Below are 14,821 nucleotides of genomic sequence, written 5' to 3'. Positions count from 1 at the left end.
ACAGTAGGATGTCTGAGGATATAGAATTGTGCAGTTAGTCAAACATGATGCAATGCAATTGGCTTCCTCTTGTGCTGTCGGTTTCTCCTACTGAGTCAGAGAATGCCCCCCCCCCAGTAACAGCAGCCAAGCATTATCTCTGCCAGAGGCATGAAATGATCTTCAAAAGTGAGTTCATGCCTATGAAAGCTCATGTCAGAATATTTTCTTTAGCCTTTAAAATGCTGTAGGATTCTTGGTGTGAGTGATACTGATCTTTTTTGCTTTTGCTGTGACAGGAAGCAGGATTAATTTCCTGCACATGTGTTGGTTGCCTGTTTCTTTGACTTTTCCTCTTCCGCTTCCTTGATCTTATCGGTGTATAAAGTCCTTCTGTTGTATTCATGTTTTCGTTTCTCCAGGGGAAAACCAGAAACTGTCGACATTCTTCATTACACAGATATTTTAAGTTTCTTAACTTTTGAAAAGGCAGCCTGAAAAATGTAAGCCTCGTTATGAAGCATGGACTCGATGGTAGTTAGGGATCTGTTGCGTGTCTCTGCATTTGTTCCCAAAGTTGGTATCTATATGAGATTTGCCTTTTTCTTGCAAGTATTTTTTGTGATCTTATAATAAATAGGATTATTCTTTTTGTGGTCAGTTTGAAGAAAGTGGTGGCAAGCATGAATGTACGCATTTATGCACAAATGCCTTCTGATAGCAACATGGTAATAGCTCAAGTTAGAGATTTCTGTTATCAACTACAGACAGAGCTAGGCATGTTTTGAACTGAAAGCCTTTTTATGAAACAGTAAGAGTGAAATAGCCAAAGATCTAATAGCTAGGCTTGCCTAGCAAGTCCCCAACTTTTATGGGATTTGGAATGAAAGATCCACGTCCACACATCAAAACTGTATCTTTTATCTTGCAAATGAATTGTTGGGATAGAAGAATGCAAACCCAAAGACACAGTTATTGGATCATCTCCATTTTAACATTGGTTATGGAAAACCAGCCATATTGTGGGAGGTTGAAATTGCCTTTCTGTATTTCCAAACAGTTGGCACCTTTCTGTGTATGCATGTGGGTGAGCATCCATGCACCCTCCGTTCCTTTAGGATATACCCACCTCTTGCGACATGTTCAGTGCTTCTCCTTCTGTGTATAACAGGCAGCAACACACCAGGATATGAAATACTGGCTGCAGGAGCTTCAGCAGAGGAGATGGGAATATTGTAATAGCCATGATGCAACAAAGAGGGTCAGTCAGATTTCACCAACGTCAAGTGATTCCTCCAAAGGGCTTGTCGCCAAAGACAACACTGGTAAGTTAATGTTGAAATTTGTGGACTATATGTCTGTCTCACATAACGTGGCTGGTGGCAGTATCATTATGTTTTTCATCTTCTCAGTAAGACTTAAAACTCAGCTTGGTTTTCATGACAAGTAAGTTGTGGGCCCAATTAGCTGAAGTGCGGGGAGGATGCTTGATGATAGTGTTTAGCGGAAGGTACTCTTGCTGTTTGCTTATTTAATGCTTAATTTGTTCTACTACCCTGCTCCAAATTCTCAGGGTGGGTTAGAACATTTCAACCACTAGAAGCATAAAGCGCCATCCTAATTTATCACTAGGATGAAAAACAAATCCCACTATATGCTAAAATATAAAATCCAAAATGTTGGTCCCATCACAAATGTCAAATATTGCGAAGTTCATCTAGATTCTCTTAATTTGAGAATTCGACTAAAGGCAATATAAAAATGGAAATGTACTGCCTTCAAGTCGATCCTGATTTACGGCGACCCTACGAACAGGGTTTTCATGAGGCTGAGAGGCGGTGACTGGCCCAAGGTCACCCAGTGAGCTCCATGGCTGTGTGGGGATTCGAACCCAGGTCTCCCAGGTCATAGTCCAACACCTTAACCACTACACCACCCTGGCTCTCTGAAGGCAATATAAAGAAGGAATAAATATATCAGTCCCATGTAACTAATATTTGGAATAGGAAGGCTTAGGATGTTAAAACAGTTAAGTGCGTCACAGTTGCTTAGTCTCTATAGGATGGTCCTGTAAGCATCAAAGCCAAGGCTGCCTACACAGTCCATCAAAGCTGTCCTAGACATGCTAGCCCTTGTATGACATTTCTGCAAGTCTTTTCCACTGCCAGTAATATGTCTATGCATAATAGATGGGAGTAAATAGTAATGCCAGTTCCCCTCCTGATTTGGATAAAAAAGAAAAAAACTAAGAAGAACAGTATGTAGAGCACAGAGCCTCAAAGAACTGCTTCTGTTTTTCCCTGGGGGAGTTGTATTGCCCATTGCATTACCAATTCTCTCCAGTGAGTGACTGTGTCACTTACCAGCCACATTCACCAAGCCATTACAACAGCAGTTAATGTTGCTTTCTGAAAAAAATACTGTTTTTAATTAGAATTTTACTATAGGAACAGTAATAAAATTGTGATTATAATATTATAAGAAAAGCAAACCATAATAACAATGGAGAAACCAAGATTTAGGAAAGCTATAAAACACCATCCTGACTTATAAGCATCAGCATATATCAGGTAGCAGGCAACAGAAAATGTCCATCTTGTAACGTTTTTAAGAGCTTCACATGCCGATGTTGGCAATGAACTTCGTAGGTCAGCATTGTTGGCACAAGTAATAAAAGCCCATCAAATAGCATAGCAAGTTTCTGGGTCCTCAATGCTTTTCAAGAATCTTAACTTGCGAGTTATCTTTTCAGAAACAGCCACGTTCCATTTCCCCAGGTTTTGAATACTGAACTTGAGTGATAAAAGAGTGCAATATTTCCACACAACAGATATTGTGGATTGAAACTGTCAAACGGGGAAAAGAAAATGCATGTTAATTGGGCCAAAATACGTGTGTGAGTTCAATGCTGTCTGTGTGTCCTGTAAGGCACCACCAGGCCAAATTATAATTCATGACTTTGCATGGAGACAAATAAGTTTCTCAATTATTCCTCTCAATAATATCCTATTAACAATTATTTGGGGACTGATTGTCATGCTGTTGCTAAGCTGTAAAGTGCTTTAAACATTCAACTTCTGAAAGTTCTGTAGAATTTCATAAATCTTTTACGGAATAAGAAGTAAAACTTGTTTGAAGTTCATTTTATATATCAGATACAATGGCAATCTAATTACAATCTAATTATTAATTGTAATTGGCAATTACAAGGCAGAATATAAATATTTTAAATGCATGAAAACAGTATAATTTTAAAATAGATATTATCTTGCAATGCTGTTTGTCATCCAGCCGAAACAAGAGGGCATTCATGGTAGTTTTCTTTCTAATATTCATGTTTACAAAGAAGTGGGCAGTGGATGTAAAATATAGCAGAATGTTGTGTATAGGGACCATTGTATTATCAACATTCAGCAAATTATTCTAATTGGAAACTGCTTTGAGCTTTTTCTGATTTTGTGTGAGGAGTATTTTCTTTCTGGCTTCGTTCCTGTGTTTGTGTGTGAGTGAATATAAAAAAAAATTGCTCTGCAGTTTTGCAGATACTGAGGAAATTGCATTCATTCATTGGATACCTTCATCAAATTATCAGATAATTTTAAATAGTACATTTCTGGCTACATCATTTACAGTTATGTCAAATTGCATGTATAATTGATATGCAATAAGTAGAGGCTGTGTTTCTTGTGTTTAAGTTACAACAAACTACCCTTTCAAGTAGATATTTCCAGCTATCCCTGATAAAAAGCTATTGAAAGTGCAAGCAAGCTTCTCATGCCAGTCAACAGTTTAGTGTGCCAGCCTGTGGCTCACCATGACTGCTCCTTCCCAGTGTTGGCATTAAAAGTAAATGGAATCTACGTTTCCTCCATTTGATAGAGTAGCTTGCTCTAGGATTCCAAGGGCAGTGGGGTAAGAAGGTTCCCTGCTGTTCATTTGCCCCAACCACAAACTTCATGTTGTATCACAGGGCTGTTTTTCTGTGGACATCAGGGTGAATTACACTTACAATTAATCACCTCCTGGCATACAATTTCTTTTACGTCCAAATGTGGGGATCCCTCTCTTCCTTCCTTACCTCCAAAGCCTCCAGAAATGAGGCAGAGGAAACTTAGAGTGATGGGAGCACATCACATGATGAATATTTGGAGACAGGCAGATCACTTGCCCTGGAAAGGTTGTCTTCCACTGATGTAGCGCTTTCTTTGGCTCTAAGTGTTTGTCATCTAATTAGTGGTGGTTGTAGTCTGTTTTATGTAATTTAAATAATTATGTGTTAAGCACATCTTCCCCCCAAGCTGAAAGACTGTGTCCTTGATTGTAGGCTGTGTAAATATCCTTCCAACACTTCAGCATCCCTGTGGATTTCATACTGGTTGTGATCTGGAGAAGAGAACTGCAAATGTGATGTGGTTTTACATTCCTTTGTATGCATCTCTGTCATAATATAGCAAGACGTGTGTGGATTCTGCAAACTCTCTTGTTAACTGGGCATGAGTGTCCTTTCTTGACTCTGCTGGGGTGGGGGTGGGAAATAGCTTTCCTTCATCCTGCAGGTTTTCACACAGCACTTGCTGTAGTGGAATGCTGGGAACTTTCTACTCTACTAGGAAATGCTGAAGGTGTGTCTGCAGCTCTAAACTCACTCACCTTGGTGCAGTGGTTCTCTGGAAATGTGTAGCATCGCAAAGCACTGTGCAACTTGGAACCCAATAGCAGAGCGTATCCCTTGTTAATAGACAGGCAAAGCCTGATATGGGGCAGCCATCAGCTATATGGGGCTCGGTACAAGAAGGAAGAATACGTCACAAATCCTTTCTCTCTCTGACTCTTTTTTTACTGTAATGTTGCTGAGAGAGGGGAGCTGTATGAAGGGCTTCCTGTTAATTCATCTCTGTTGATGTGGCCTTCACCTCCCACTAAGCCACAAGGGCCTCTTTACTAAGAAATGTGGGCTCCATGGCTATGGGGTGCCTGCAGGGCTTTGGAGGAGGGCTGGGCTACTTCTGCTTGTATAATTAGTGTGGCAGCTTCAGGGTGCATGTAAGGATGCTGTTTGACTGCCAGCTCTTCTCCCTGCTCTGGACCCTTTGACAGAGCAAAGGAGAAATGTGAAGTGGCCCATCAGGATGTACCCCTTACAGGATGTACTGAGATGGCTTGTACTCATGCTGACTCTTGAACTTGCACTTTTAAATGCATGTTTGTATTTGTGAGGGGTGGGTTTAAGGTTTTGTTAAATGTAATTACACATAAATAAGGTTTGGTCTAATCCATATATACCTAAAGCATCGGAATGTCTGCATGTGCTGGAATCTGTTGAGAGAGATTGACACAGCTGCTGTTTCACCCCGGTTGGTTTTTGCTTCCCTTTCCCACCAGCAGACCCTCAGTTTTATTCTATAAACCTTAATGATTGCATGTTATGCTGTGACATAAAAGCCAATTTGCACGACTTTCTTAGCAGGCCTTGAGGTAAGTATTGAGTCTTCAGCGCATGAGTTCTTGGACCGTGGTAGCCTAGTGGGCTGTGTTCAAGTTGAGCATAGCGGCCAAATGATCATATGAAACTAAGGATTTGCCTCTTGCTCAAGACCTTCCATCATGGCATATTAGAACTCTGGGTCTGTAAGCTTTGGTGTGGAATGCTGGGCTGTCAGCTGCAGTGCTAATAAGTACCGGTGTTATGTTTTGCCTTTCTTAGATTGGACTACCCTGTTTTCAAATGCATCAGCAGAGAGAGCCAGAAATGTCCTAGCAGTGGAGACGGCGCCCACGGAACTGGTGGGAGAGCAGGCAGCATGCCAGCCAGCCCCAGGCCAGCCAAGTGCCATTAACTTTTCTTTGAAGCAGTGGGGCACTGAGATCAAGTGAGTATGGTGTGCTGCGTTTGGCAAGAATGCCACTATGTCACTGTAAAAATGTTTATGTTCAGATTAAACCGGTGGGGTAGGTGATTAGTCTTCTCTTCGCTGTTGCAGATAACTTATTTGGAACTGGAGCTCTTAGTGACATTTGACCCAAGGTTCCCAGTAGCAACATGCACCGTGTTGTCCACCAGCTTCCATAATCATCTGCCTGTGTTGCAGAGGGAATGTGTAGACCTGGTCGAGGTGATGCTCTGGACTGGAGGCAGGCTGGCTAGAGATGCCAGTGATGAGGGAATGGGGGCTTTGCAATGAAGTTAGAACTAGTGAATGTCAAAGGATTGTCCCGCTGGGGTCCCTTGCCCTCAGCATCCCAAGGGGGGTTCTTTGCTTTCGAGAACAGTCCCAACTCCTTTGGGTCTCTGCTTCTCAGGCAAATCCTCCCTCCTTCAGGAGTAATCTTGCAGTAGTACAGCCACCACCCCTCTTCCTGGTTTCTTTCTCTGAGAGAAGGGATCTCAGAGACCGATGTGAGTTCCAAGGGTATTAATCCACATGAATCAGTGTTAATCAGTAGCGTTCAGCGATCAAGGACTAGATGTAGAATCATTAGTTTCAAGCCAATACACACCATTGACAAAAGGATAGTTTATTTAGAAGAATTAGAACGGTATATACAAAAGAGAGCAGCAGTTCTTTCCTTAAAGATAATCGCCCTCAGGCGGGCTGCACGAGGTACGTTGGCAGAACAAAGATGAGAGGTTCAAAACAGAGCATGAATGTAGCAAAGAACTGTCTAAACTAAGATCCTATACTCACAGTGGAATAGCCTGGTTCCCAAATGGCTTGTTTTTTCTGTAAAGCTTCAGGCGAGTCGAGTAGATGGAAATAGGGAACAACAAATGAAGGAATATCCTTCATTTTCATGGAGTTTCTCGGTCCACAGGGAAGGGGGAGGCAAATAGCCATATTCTGCCCCTGCCGGGATCCACTCCTTGGAAGATAAGGGGGCTAGACAGCCCTGCCAGGGGTCCTGATCTACAACATCCCCTCTTCCTGACTTTTGATCTCAGGAAGCCGATAAGGGATAACAGCTAAGGTTCAGTTGCATCTGCTTGCAAGGTTGCAAATTGTCTGTGTGACACTGAGCTGCGGATCTCCCCCAGTAGGGTGTCTCAGGGATCCACAGATTTGCCGAATTCTCTGGTTGACCCATTTCAGCTTGACCAAAGTTAGCTATTCTTGACAGTGAAGACCAGTAAAATCTCATATGGAAGCCCATTTCCTCTGTCCCTTTGCTACCTAAAGTGACCCATGAAGATGGGGAATGGAATTTGGACTCCCAAGGACCTGCCCCACAAGGCAAACCTCTGAGTAAAAATCCCTTTCCTCTCCTGATCGTTGCTTTGTCTCCATTGAGAAAGCGTATGTGTGCTGCCCTCTGGTGCTGGGTGGTATGATGGGTGGACCCATGTTCAGCCTACCTCTGCTGTGGGGGTTTTTTGGGGAGAGGGGCAGTGACAGTGGAGGTTTCCCTGACCTCTGAACGGTTTTTTTCCTGAGAAGCAGCAGGTCTCTCTTGTGGGTAGAATCTCAATCTCTCTCTCTCTCTCTCTCTCTCTCGCTCTCTCTCTCGCTCTCGCTCTCTCTCTCGCTCTCGCTCTCGCTCCCTCCCTCCCTCCCTCCTCCCCCCCCCTTCCACTTTTCTGAGCTCTGTGTTTGCTCAGTGGCACCAGTCCCAGTGCACGCCTTGAGATACCCTATTGTGAAAGCTGTCCAGATATTCCTCCCCACTGCTTCTGTATGATTTCACCAGCTAGCAGTTCATAAGAGGACCTGTCCTTCTATAGCCCATGCTAAGCTTTTTTTCTGGGCCACTGTGAGGATGGACTTTGTCAAACCTTTCTTGAAAGCACACGCGCACACTGTCTGGAGGATCATCTCCATCTACATGTTAGTGCACTCAGGGAAGTCTTAAAAGTATGCTATTCAGCCGCGTTATGAGCATTGATTGTTTTTCCATTGGACAGTTTTCTCCTGACCGATGCTTTCCACCACAGTAAGTGGAGCAGAACATAGCTGGCAGATCTGTAACTTCAGAATAGATTATACATTGGTACCTTCCAGCCTTCTGGTAAGGAGGAACTTTTTGGCAATAAGCTCCATAAGTCAGTACTAGATCATAAATCTTACACTTGAGTTCTCCAAGCTGCCATCCTATGAACTCATAACTGAGAGTAAGGCCCCATTGAAGCCAGTGGGACTTACCTCTGCCTAAACATCTTTAGGATTGTCCTGTGTGATGCAGCATATTTTGCCTTTGTTCTTGCTGGGAAATCTTATAAAATGGAAAAGAATACTTAACATTTGTAAAGTGCTGTAAATTTTTCAAAGTATTTCTCATGCAGTATCTGCTTGTATCCAGCAGTAATGTTTGTGAAGACCCTAGAAGATAAGTCAGTATTATCCCCTATATTGCATGTATATATGTGGGGGGGGGCTCAGGGGGAGCACTTTGCCTAAAGCTACCTGGTAAATTTATGGTGAAGGTAAAATTTGAACCAGGGACTTCCCAATTTGTAGCCAGCTCTCTTCTTCACGTGTCCTTTGAGATGGACACAACATATACAGTTGCTGGGATTATTCCTGTTTAAAAAGATCCAGAACATTTATCTTTGAAATGGAGGCAGTGCGATACTGTAACACACACCCCAATACATTTCTGCCTTGGTGTTTTCTTCTTAAACCAAGGGAAAGGCATATCCAAGAAGCAGCCATTTGTAAGGCCTGCTGTGCAGCTGAAGTCCCTGTTTTGATGCTGGCCCGCTTCTGGCAACTGTCCTCTCATTGTTTCCCTTCCCTTCTTTTTCTTCCCATCCATGCTAGGCTCCCTTTCATTATTGCTGAAAAGCTGCCCTGGGGTGTAAAACCAAGGACAAGTTCCATCTTTTCTAAGGGGCGAAGCTTCAGTACCTGGAAGATTGCACCTCCTGGTTCCTTTTCCAGATGGTTACAGAGCAGGGCACGTGTGGCAACTGTTGCCTTGCGAACTCTGGAAAAATTAAACCTCATCCTCGTTATTTCAATGAGTATGATTGATTCCCCCCCCCCCAGCACACCGCCATGCTACTGAGTTGCACAAAAAGGCTTTTAAAAGAAAATGTTGGATGCACATTTCTGAATGTGCTCTAAGAACTTTTCTGTGCTTGTCAGTTTGACCACAAAAATGTCCACAATGGGATTCTGAACCATCTATTTATTTATTTATTTAATTCAGTTTTTATACCGCCCATAGCAAGGCTCTCTGGGCGGTGTACATTGGATAAAAAAAATATATTTACATTCAATTTAAAAACCACCTGATCATCAAATCAACAATTTAAACATACAACAAACGTGAGATTAACATAATAAACCCATATTAAATACAAATCAAAAGTAATTAGAGGGGAAAAAATGAAACATATAACTATCTTTACAAACATTAAATACTAAAAATATTAAAATGCCTGGGCAAAGAGGAAGGTTTTCACCTGGCACCAAAAAGATAGTAAAGTAGGCGCCAGGCGTACCTCGTCAGCAAGGGTGTTCCATAGTTCGGGGGCTGCTACCAAGAAGGCCCTCTTTCTTGTAGTCGCAGGCGTCTTTCTGAGTAGGCACCCGGAGGAGGGCCTTCGATGTTGAGCGCAGTGTATGGGTAGGTTCATATCGGGAGAGACGTTCCACCAGGTATTGTGGGCCCGTGCCGTGTAAGGCTTTATAGGTTAAAACCAGCACCTTGAATCGGGCCCGGAAATATATAGGCAGCCAGTGCAAGCGGGCCAGAATCGGTGTCACATGTTCCGACCGCTTGGTCCCGGTTATTAATCTGGCGCTGCATTCTGCACAAGCTGCAGTTTCCGAACCGTCTTCAAGGGCAGCCCCACGTATAGTGCATTGCAGTAGTCCAATCTTGAGGTTACCAGAGCATGGATAACTGAAGCAAGATGTTCCCTGTCCAGATACAGGAGTAGCTGGGTACCAGCCTAAGTTGGTAAAAAGCACTCTGTGCCACCGAGGCCACCTGCGCCTCAAGTGACAAGGATGGGTCCAAAAGGACTCCCAAGCTGCGCACCTGCTCCTTCAGGGGGAGTGTAACCTCATCCAGAACAGGTCGAACATCCAACTGGTCAGGCGATCCATTTACTAACAGCATCTCAGTCTTGTCTGGATTAAAACCTTACAAAATGTTCCTAGCAGAACTGACTCCTCTGAATTACTGTAGATCCTTCCTGCATGTGGTGATTTTGAGTCCCAGAGCATAATTTTCACTTCTGGTTCAGGAATAACACTAAAGGGGCATGAACCCTGCACATGCCTTCAGCTATCATCTGTTCTGTCCTGCATGCTAGATTGTGTTCCTATGTGACAAACTGGTTGTGTGCGCCAAGCAGCCTTTGCCAGCTTTGTGCCTTCCAGATGTTTTGGACTATATCTCCCATCAGCCCTAGCCGTCATGGTCATGCGGTGCTTCTTACTGAGGAAATCAAATAAACAACTTTCTTGGCAAATCAATGTTTTGTGGATGTTGTGCGGCAGGTGTGGGGAACGTGTGGCCATCCACAAATTGCCAGACTACAACTCGCATTATCCCAGACCATGCCCACATGCTGATTGGGCATGATGGGCATCTAACAAGATCTGGAGGGTCACTGGTTCCCTGTCTGTGATGTCTGGTCTTGGGTTTCTCTCACATAAGGGCTTTTCCATGCTTTGTTGGCGAGGGAGAGGATTGCTAACTTCCTCTCTGAATATAGTAAATGAAATCCCCAGGAACTGCTGAAGTTGCAGAGTCAGCGGTGGGAAATAAAATCTATCTTCACCAAGTTCCCTCTTGTTTGCTGCTTAACCACGATCACCAGGCTTTCTCTTTCAGAAGTGCAGCAATTTTATTGTGTACTTTGTGTGTTTCTCTTTGCAAGGCTAGCCAGTATGGCTGTGTTCATGTTGTGTTGTAACAGCAGCTGGGCAATTCTAGTACACTTGCGACAGGTGCATAGTGAAGAGTGGTTACTCTCACCAAGAGCATGTTACACACATTTGACATCACATGTGCTTGAGGAGGAAACACTTGCAATTTCATTTCTTGGAGCACATGATTGCTTGGAACTCATCTGTTCTGGTAAAACCCCCTGAGGTTCTGTGAACCTAGAGGACAGCATGTGCGGAATGTATGTACTGTAGTAACCTTTGAGTGATGTAATTGCATCATGAGATTTTGCAGTCAGAATTCTTGTATCAAACTAACCAATGGCACTTTTAACTTCTTTATACATTTACTCATAGCGTATGATAAACTATTATGAAGTGGCCTTTCAGTAAGCTAGCTTCACCATGTAAAAGGCATTGTTTTAAGATTGTTCTTTTGCATACATTTCAGAAATAGGAGAATAAATTGCCGTGCTGAATTTGGATTTAAAACTAATAAAAAGCTTCCATTCATAGTGCAACAGTAAGCATTCAGAGGTTAACTTTACCAGTCTGGTATTTGGGGCAGAATTTAGTTCTCTGAAGGATTCAGCTTTTCAATAGAATTTTTTTTAAAGCCACTAGATTTCTAGGTCTTATAAGTCCACTTAGAGGATTGGAACCAAGATGTCGGCTCTCACGTTCCCTCTTCCATTTGCATTCAAACGCTTAATAGGAAGGCAAGTGCCAAGCATAGTTTGCTGACTTACATGTCCATGCAAACTATGATTTGAACTATTCAGGAAATCTGTAAGCACCCTGAAAACAATGCAGTGATTACTAGAAGCCAACATGGATTTATCAAGAACAAATCCTGCCAGAATAATCTTATCTCATTTTTTGATAGGGAAACCTCCCTGGTAGACAGCTGGCATAGCACAGTGGGGAGGAGAGCCTGGCTGAGAGTCCAGAGTCTGTGAGTTCAAATCCCCACTCATGTCTCCTGAGTGTCAAGGGCCAGCTAAAGATCACCCCCACAGGGAGTGGCTCAGGGGTTACTTGCCCTGCCACCTGTGCAGCCGTGGGCAAGCTGCATAGTCCCAAGGAGCCCAGTTGCCTCCTAGCTGGCAGTTGCAGACAAGGAAGGGGCTGGCTTGTGCAGCTGTGGCAAGCTGAGCAGGCCCTAGCCAGCTGGGGAGGACTAGCCTCAGAGGGAGGCAATGGTAAACCCCCTCTGAATACCGCTTACCATGAAAACCCTATTCATAGGGTCACCATAAGTCGGGATCAACTTGAAGGCAGTCCATTTCCATTTTTCCTGGTAGACTGTGGGAATGCTATGGACATAATATATTTTGACTTCAGCAAGGCTTTTGACAAAGTGCCCCATGATATTCTGATTAGCAAGCTAGCTAAATGTGGGCTTGATGGAACAACTATCAGGTGGATCCACAGTTGGCTACAGAATCATACTCAAAGAGTGCTTATCAATGATTCCTTCTCCATCTGGGAGGAGATAATGAGCAGGGTACCCCAGGGCTCAGTCCTGGGCCCAGTGCTCTTCAACAGTTTCGTTAGTGACTTGGATGAGGAGGTGCAGGGAATGCTTATCAAATTTCCAGATGATACAAAATTGGGAGGGATAGCTCATTTCCTGGAGAATAGAAACAAAATTCAAAGTGATCTTGAATTGATTCTGTGTTGGACTTGCTTTTTTAAATGTTTTAAAAGATGTTTTAATATATTTTAATGTCTGTTTTTATGTTTTATAGTGTTTTGGGTATTTTGTTTGCCACCCTGGGCTCCTGCTGGCACCCAGGCATTTTAATGTGTGTTTTAATGGTATTTTCATCATTATTTGTATTTTTGGATGTTGTTTGGTTCTTTTATTGTTTGTTTGTTTTGTTTTCTTGATTTATTGTATTGATTGTATTTATATATTGCTTGTTTTTTATCTTTTTGTACACCGCCCAGAGAGCCTTCGGGCTTAGGGCGGTATATAAATTAAATTAAATAAATAATCTTGATAGGCTGGAACATTGGGCTGACAACAACAGGATGAAATTTAACAGGGATAAGTGCAAAGTTCTACACCTAGGAAAAAGCAACCAAATGCATAGTTATAAGATGGGGGATACTTGGCTCAGCAATACGACATGTGAGAAGTATCTTGGGATTGTTGATCACAAGCTGAATGTGAGCCAACAGTGCAATCTGGCCGCAAAAAAAGTGAATGTATTTTAGGCTGCATTAACAGAAATATAGTTTCCAAATGGTGTGAGGTATTAGTTCCCCTCTATTCAGCACTGGTTAGGCCTCATCTTGAGTACTGCGTCCCATTCTGGACACCACACTTTAAGAAGGATGCAGACAAACTGGAATGGGTTCTGAGGAGGGCAATGAGGGTGATCAGAGGACTGGAAACAAAGCCCTATGAGGAGAAGACTGAGGGAGATATAATAACACTCTTCACGTACTTAAAAGGTTGCCACACCAGAGGAGGGCCAGGATTGCTTCTCAATCGTCCCAGAGTGCAGGACACGGAATAATGGGCTCAAGTTACAGGAAGCCAGATTTTGACCGAACATCAGGAAAAACTTCCTAACTGTTAGAGCCATACAACAATGGAACCAATTTCCTAGGGAAGTGGTGGGCTCTCCAACACTGGAGGCCTTCAAGAGGCAGCTGGACAGGCACCTGTCGGGTATGCTTTAATTTGGATTCCTGCTTTGAGCAGGGGGTTGGACTAGATGGCCTTATAGGCCCCTTCCAGATCTGTGATTCTTTAGCTAAACTGTCCTTGTTTCCAATCCTCCAGGCTGTTCAGGTCTGCTGTGCTTTTGGGTGCACCTGATGGCACCTGTGCAGTACTTCTGCTCTTAGAGCCTGCCTTTCTTTATGTCTCTGGATAGTTGTTATGAGTCTAAAAGTACTGTTTTCTTTGCTTTTAATTTGAATGAAGCTGTCTGTTGTACAAAATCTTAAGAGTAGATAGCTGTCCTGGAGCCAAAGAGTAGTGGAATGCTCTTTATGAGGGAGCCAAACTAGCTGCCTGGTAGTAGGTCAGAGCTAGCCTTTCCTGGCCTGACGTTTTGGGCTGCAACTTTCCCTTTCACCTAGGATGGACTTGTATTTGAGCTCTGCGGTTGAATCTTTACTGATGGCCAATTTCAACTGGTGCTTTGTATAAATGTCATTTTCTGTGTCCAGTTCTTTGAATTTAACTGCAATAGCAAGCAATTTACTTTAAGTGCAAAGCCTCAAGGACTGCTAGAGTCATCTGTTATGTATGTCACTCTCTCGTAGATTGTAACAGAGTCCCTCTTTGTATTTCCATATACTGCAAATGGCATTCTGAGAATTCTTTGAAGCAGACTCCTTGAGAGGGGAGACGCTTCTGAAGCATAGCCCAGCCTTCCCCAGCCTGGTACCCTCCAGATGTTTTGGACTACAACTCCCATCAGCGATCTGATATAGATCTTCTGTCCTGAAAATAACTTTTAGTCTAGAGAATGCAAATTAATTGCCTTGCCCTTGATACTTAAATGCACAAACAGTTACAGTTAGACACCTGCATCAACCAAGTTGTCTGCTCTGGAGGGAATTTGAAACTAAGATAAAATGAATTGTGGAAATAAGAATCGTTTGATTTCTATAGCTGTGTACCCTTTATTTTAAAAATTACACAACTTTTCTCTGTGTGTATAATTACTTTTTTAATTGTCTATTTCCCAGGAATTCTGTGTCTTCATTAAGGACTGGAAAAGGAAACAATGAAAACCGCAAGAGTGTGTTTTACACAGAGGAGTGGGAATTTCTAGATCCAAAGGATTTGGAGGAATCACTCTCTCAAGAAAGGAAGAGGTTTCCGGCAGAGCCCCCCAAAGGTGCCCAACGCTTTGCCTCTTTTCCACCCCACCCCCCAATATGTTTTTTGCCATTGTACTTTGAAGAATTTTTATATTTCTGTACTCTTGACCCTTGGGAGCTGACGAAAATGCAGCCCACTTCTGTCTGCTGGGGTGTGC

General features: G+C 43.0%; 1 protein-coding gene across 2 annotated transcripts in view; it reads left to right on the top strand.

Moving 5' to 3' along the window:
* TBC1D2B (TBC1 domain family member 2B) overlaps window positions 1-14,821 on the top strand; it is a 55,931-nt gene that overhangs the window by 16,637 nt on the left and 24,473 nt on the right. For both annotated transcript variants that reach the window (XM_061596025.1, XM_061596024.1), the window contains exons 2-4: window positions 1,151-1,304; window positions 5,684-5,849; window positions 14,529-14,680. In XM_061596025.1, coding sequence (XP_061452009.1) covers window positions 1,151-1,304; window positions 5,684-5,849; window positions 14,529-14,680 — 472 coding nt within the window. The remainder of the gene's footprint in view (window positions 1-1,150; window positions 1,305-5,683; window positions 5,850-14,528; window positions 14,681-14,821) is intronic.

Source organism: Rhineura floridana, chromosome 14 (genome assembly GCF_030035675.1).
Source record: "Rhineura floridana isolate rRhiFlo1 chromosome 14, rRhiFlo1.hap2, whole genome shotgun sequence".
Lineage (NCBI taxonomy): Eukaryota > Metazoa > Chordata > Lepidosauria > Squamata > Rhineuridae > Rhineura > Rhineura floridana.
Note: the sequence above shows the minus strand (reverse complement) of the source record. Positions and strands in the feature narration are given on the sequence as shown.